Here is a 5,675-nt window from a genome sequence, read left to right on the forward strand (position 1 = left end):
TCTTTCCTTTACATTTCCTATACATTAAGCATGTATAACCACATGTTTCCCAGAAGACAAAATAAGAACATTTAGCCTCCAATTCAAAAAGGTTTACACACCCCAGCTCTTAATACATTGTGCTGCCTTTTTGAGCATCAGCTTTTCCTTTTCCTTTTTCTAAGATTGTGTGCTTTTTTGTTTTAAGATATATTGTGTAAAACTAATGTTGTTTAAAATAAAATGGAAAACCAAGTCCTCTGTTTGGTGATTCCTTTGTGTTACGTACCTTATCAGTATTCCAAAGTATCCTAAAGTATTTAGATTAAGTTACAAAATTTGTGTAATCTAACGAAATATGTTACAAATTACTTTTAAAGCATGTATTTTGTAATCTGTAGTGAAATACATTTTAAAAGTAACCTTCCCAGCCCTGCATATTGTTTGGTATTCACAACATGAGTATCATTGCAGCCCTGCATAGGCCTACAGTGCAAAAAGCAAACGTTATATCACATTTCAAAATAAGAGCACGTTTGTCTATTTACAGCAGAGCAAATGAAGTCACATCTTGTTTCACAGCTCAACAGTTGATTTTTTTTCATTTGTTTGAAGTCAACACTTTATTTATTATATACTATAGTATTTTCAATGTCTATATACTATTGGTGTTGGAGGATTGCTGGTTTAAATGTTCACTGGCCTCATTCTTTTTGTTTTTATTCAATCCTGTAAGAAAACACACACAGAATCACAAGTGTTAATATATCACATGATGGATTTTCACATTTGTTGTATGACTGAATTATTTAACTCATAAATCCCAAACTGCCATTTCAAAATCCCATAGAGAAAAGAAAAGCATGAAAGAAACCATTGCTCAGAAATTTAGGGTTTAAACTACAATGAAAATAGTAGTGTAATAGTGTATGATAGTGTACAGTATTCAGAGGTGGACAGTAACGAAGTAAATTTACCTGAGTACTGTACTTAAGTACACTTTTTGAGTATCTGTACTTTACTTGAGTATTATTTTTTCTGAGTACTTGTACTTTAACTTCACTACATTTGAAAGACAAATATCATACTTTTTACTCCACTACATTTATAAAAAGGTCCAAAAGTAGAAAATGGTTTCTATGCAGCGGGGTTTCCTGTGTGCGCAATTTATCTGGCTTGCGATCTGCCAGGACCTTTTACTGTTGCCAAGTATTTCAGTTTTTCTAAACTCGCGGTTTTCCGACAAGCTTTGAATGGCCATTTGGCGGATTGTTTTACACAAATCTGGCAACTCTGGGATCTTCCCCGCTAAACTAATGTAAACGACGGCGCAGCTACACCATTGATAGCGCTCTAAAAAGACAAATAGAAGAATAAAAGAGGAAAAAGGCAGATGTTAAAGTGTGGTGTAATCATCTGTGGGTTACGATCAGTCAAAGATCGTAGAAACATCGTCATGAAAATGATCGACACAACGGCTAAACGGTAAATAAGCATCACATACACCTTGAGCTGCGCGTGCGTGTTAACTTCTGATCTGCTGCTGTATCATTTAAAGCGATTTGTGAATGAATGATATTTTTACTGAAGTAACTATAGTTGAAGTATTCCTGTTGAAATAAAAACAATAGAACCCATAAAATGTAATGGATTTAATGGTTATAATGGGAATTGTACTATGGATACTTGTTGTCTACTTGTATGTGATGGATTCTATTGGTGGGATGGTAAATCCTATTGGAATAAAACCCAAAACACACTACAAAGAGTAATTTAATTTAAAAATCTCATTCTAATTCAAAAATTCATTGTTTTTTTTCAGCAGGGATGGTATTTGCAGTAAAACCACAGTATCCACAAATTTACCATTTTCTAAATATAGGAACCATACTCCAATTAATAATCTTAAGTAAAACCACAGCAACATACCATAGTTTCATTATACTAGCTATAGTTCATGTTTGTAGTTAAATTATGGTAATACAAATGATAATAAATCCAACAAACACATGGCTTCTACACTTTACTATTTACAAGAACCTTACTACTTACTGGTAAATTGCTGCTAAAACTGGTAAAGGGAATATACAAAATAAAAGAACACTGCTCATAAATACATAGGCCTAGGGGGCTAATGAGGATAATTAGGCTAAATGATCATACAGGATTATATCTAAACTAAACATATACAGTATGTGCTAAACATATAAAGCTCTTAAAGGAGTTGCTCACTGCAAAATGTGCCCCCATTTTATAGTAGGAATAAAAACGACTATGGAAAGTCAATGGGGGCAAATTTTGAAGTGAACTATGTTATGTCATAATGTAGACAAGACACTGGAGACCATAGATTCCTTTCAGTGACATTTATTAACAAAAAACACATACAGGATAACATGCAGGCACATGCTCCGTACTCTACTCTTCTTCTCTCCCTCTCGATGCAACTCGATCAATGTACCTAGCGGTACATTAATGTAACAACATCACAAACTACTCCTTTAATAAACTGATACTGTGAGCTACTCAGTGTATTCAGTAGGTTGCTTCAGAGGCATAAGGTATACGACAATAAAACAATGCACAACTGACATAAAGGAAATGTACTTTTAATACTTGAGTACTTTTAAAAGCACGTACTTCTGTACTTTCACTCAAGTAAGGAAGTTGTGTACTTCGTCCACCTCTGACAGTATTTTTTTACAGGTTAACCCTACAGCGGGGCATGTTGTCACAGCAGACTTTTATGGGCTTTGTGGTGAAATGTGACCAGTAAATGCGAACACACACAGTGCTACATAAAACATGAAAATCAGACTGAAAATCGTATAGTTAATGAGATATAGACCTGTTCTCGTGTGACAACATGTCCCGGTCTCCAGTAAACATGTACACCAGTAGATTGTGAGTGACATTTCATTTATTCATCTGCTTTCGGTTAGATTGAAGGGTTTTTGTATGTTTGTTTTATTTAATTTTAAGATATTTAAATAATTAATTAAAGTATTGTTTGTGGAGTTAAATTGTTTTATTGTTGTGTTATGACTCACCTCATAAGATCACCTCACCTAATAAACACACACACACTTCTGTCAACATACTGTAAACTAAAGTAAACTAAACAAACTAACTGTTGTTAATCTGTTCTCAAAAATTACATGTAATAAAGTTATTTAGCATGTTACTTACCCCTACTGCAGCGCTTGTAAACCATGAATGAAACTCCAATTATCACAACCGTCACTATTATCCCCAGAAAGAATCCAACTACCAATAATCCTGAACCATTGGTCTCCAGTTGTGACCTCAGACTGGGTACTGTTATGGTTAGAGAGAGACATGAGGGTTAGAATAATTTGCTCCTGTCATAATGTTCAAGACATTTAAATGTCATTCTGTGTAAATATCACTGTAACACAAAACTTAATTTACGAAATGTGTTTATAGAATTCACAAGTCAACATGTTGGAAATAACTCTAAACATACTGTATGTCTAACACACATGAATGATCCATCCCCTCATAGAATCTGCAGTGTAAACCACCTCCCAAATAATTCAGTTAAAATATTTACACACTCGTGTTGTTTATTAACATCATGTGTTGTCTCCTCATCTGAAATACACTACAACATTCAAAATCAACAGACTACACAACTTCTGCTCATGTTGTGTTATTGTGTTCAATTCATAATTTCTAATTCTGTTATTCTCATCTGTAAATTGTTTTTAACGAAAGTCATCTGTTAAATGGATACAAATAAATACACACAAACAACTGCAGTCATTGATGTTCAAGGAGGAAATATTGAGGTGTGAAGAACTACGAGTGTGTGAACATTTGAACAGGAATAATCTCTGTAATTTCTGTTATTGTTTAATGTTGGATTATTATTTTTATTTAGTTCTAAACGTTCTGTTGGTTTGTGTTTTGTTGTGGTGTTTGTGTAGTGTGCTTTTGTATCAGTGTTGTTTACATCCAAAATAGTCTTTAGTCTGTGTCAGTTTTAAGTGTTCTCAGTTTGTAAAGCAGAGATGAAACATCTCACGTGTGATGAAGGTCAGTGAAGAGAATAATAAACCTGATGTGATGTTCAGCAGTGTAAATATCATTTCTATAATAGCTGCTTTTGTTGTTTCCAGAGCACCGTTCACAGGTAACATGCATGAATGTGACACAACTTCTGTTTGATATTTCCACAACAGCTGCACTAAAGCAACAAACATACAAATCTGTGTTGATCTGATCCCAGATAGCACAAGTATGTCTGTAAGATGTCTGCTAAAGATCTGGAAAACATCTGCTGTGTAAAACATCTGCTAAACATCTTAGAAAGAGCAGTTTTACATCCATTCTGAATCATAAACATCTTACAGACAACTTCTAGACGTCTATATGACATCTGACAGCAGACGTCTCTGAGACGTATTGCAGATGAGCAAACAATGATTGCAGATGTAAATGCAGACATTAAAGAGATGTGTGTGTGCCATCAGGGAAGTCATCAGAATAGTTTGAAGAGCACAGATGTAAAGACACTGAAATATAAAAACAAGATACTCACCAGTGACAGTGACATTGAATCTCTTGTGAATGATGTGTTTGCTGCTAGTGATGTTTACGCCATAATGACCGGAGTCTTCAGTGTTGAGCTTTCTAATGGTGAGTGATCCACCCCTATCCAGCGTCAGTCTTTCTCTGAATCTCCCATTAGGATCATCATATGAGAAGTTATTGGCGGTTCTGTTGAATTGAGCTATGAGAGTGTCTTCAAACTTCCACTTAATCACATCATCTGCCTGTTTTTCAGTATTAGTGTGCAGAATGACAAATTCTCCCTCCATCACAGACTCTGTCTGCATTTCATCTGTCACAGACACAATTACACAGAGAAAAAACAGATTCAGTCATTCGGTAGGGGTGTAACTACGCTCAGCTCACGATTCGATTCATAATAATACTGGGTTCACAGTAAAAATTTAAAATATAAAACTGACAATCAAATTACAGATTTTCTCCCAAAACATTTGTTATTTTCTTAAAGAACTGACAACATTCACGGTTTAATTCAACCATGTGTAAACTAATAGAAATTGAATAGATCTGTCACTGAAAAACATAACTGATTTTTTTTAATGAAATGTATTTTTATTTTTATATCTTAACAGCTTTACTATACATATCTTAATGTTTCAGTATTGCGATATGCGATACTTCGATATATCGTTACACCCATTTAATTCAGTCAAGTCTTCTGACCTACAGACAGAAGCTTAAATCTGCCAAGCCTGTAGCAAGAACAGCAAAGAGATGGAGCAGCGAAACAGAGCGGGCCTTACAAGCCTGTTTCGACTGCACGGATTGGAGTGTCTTTGAAGCTGCAGCCACTGATCTGGATGAGTTAACTGACACAGTGACATCCTACATCAGCTTCTGTGAGGACATGTGTATTCCCACCAGGACTCGCTTAACATACAACAATGACAAACCATGGTTTACAATGAAACTGAGACAGCTTCGTCAGGCCAAAGAAGATGCTTACAGAAGTGGGGACAAAGTCTTGTATAATCAGGCCAAAAACACACTGACAAAGGAGATAAGAGCAGCTAAGAGAAGCTACTCTGAAAAGCTGAAGAACCAGTTTTCAGCCAACGACCCTGCATCGGTGTGGAAAGGCCTGAAAGACATTACCAACT

The 5,675-nt window shown here is 35.2% G+C and overlaps 1 protein-coding gene across 1 annotated transcript in view; it reads right to left on the reverse strand.

The window, feature by feature from the left end:
* Positions 1-5,675, reverse strand: part of LOC130552310 (uncharacterized) — a 9,324-nt gene that overhangs the window by 1,645 nt on the left and 2,004 nt on the right. The window contains exons 3-5 of the mRNA XM_057330527.1: positions 4,544-4,846; positions 3,169-3,297; positions 1-708 (exon numbers count right to left, since the gene is read on the reverse strand). The exon at positions 1-708 is cut by the window's left edge and continues 1,645 nt beyond it. Coding sequence (XP_057186510.1) covers positions 635-708; positions 3,169-3,297; positions 4,544-4,846 — 506 coding nt within the window. The 3' untranslated portion in view covers positions 1-634. The remainder of the gene's footprint in view (positions 709-3,168; positions 3,298-4,543; positions 4,847-5,675) is intronic.

The sequence above is a fragment of the Triplophysa rosa genome, linkage group LG3, assembly GCF_024868665.1.
Source record: "Triplophysa rosa linkage group LG3, Trosa_1v2, whole genome shotgun sequence".
Taxonomy (NCBI): domain Eukaryota; kingdom Metazoa; phylum Chordata; class Actinopteri; order Cypriniformes; family Nemacheilidae; genus Triplophysa; species Triplophysa rosa.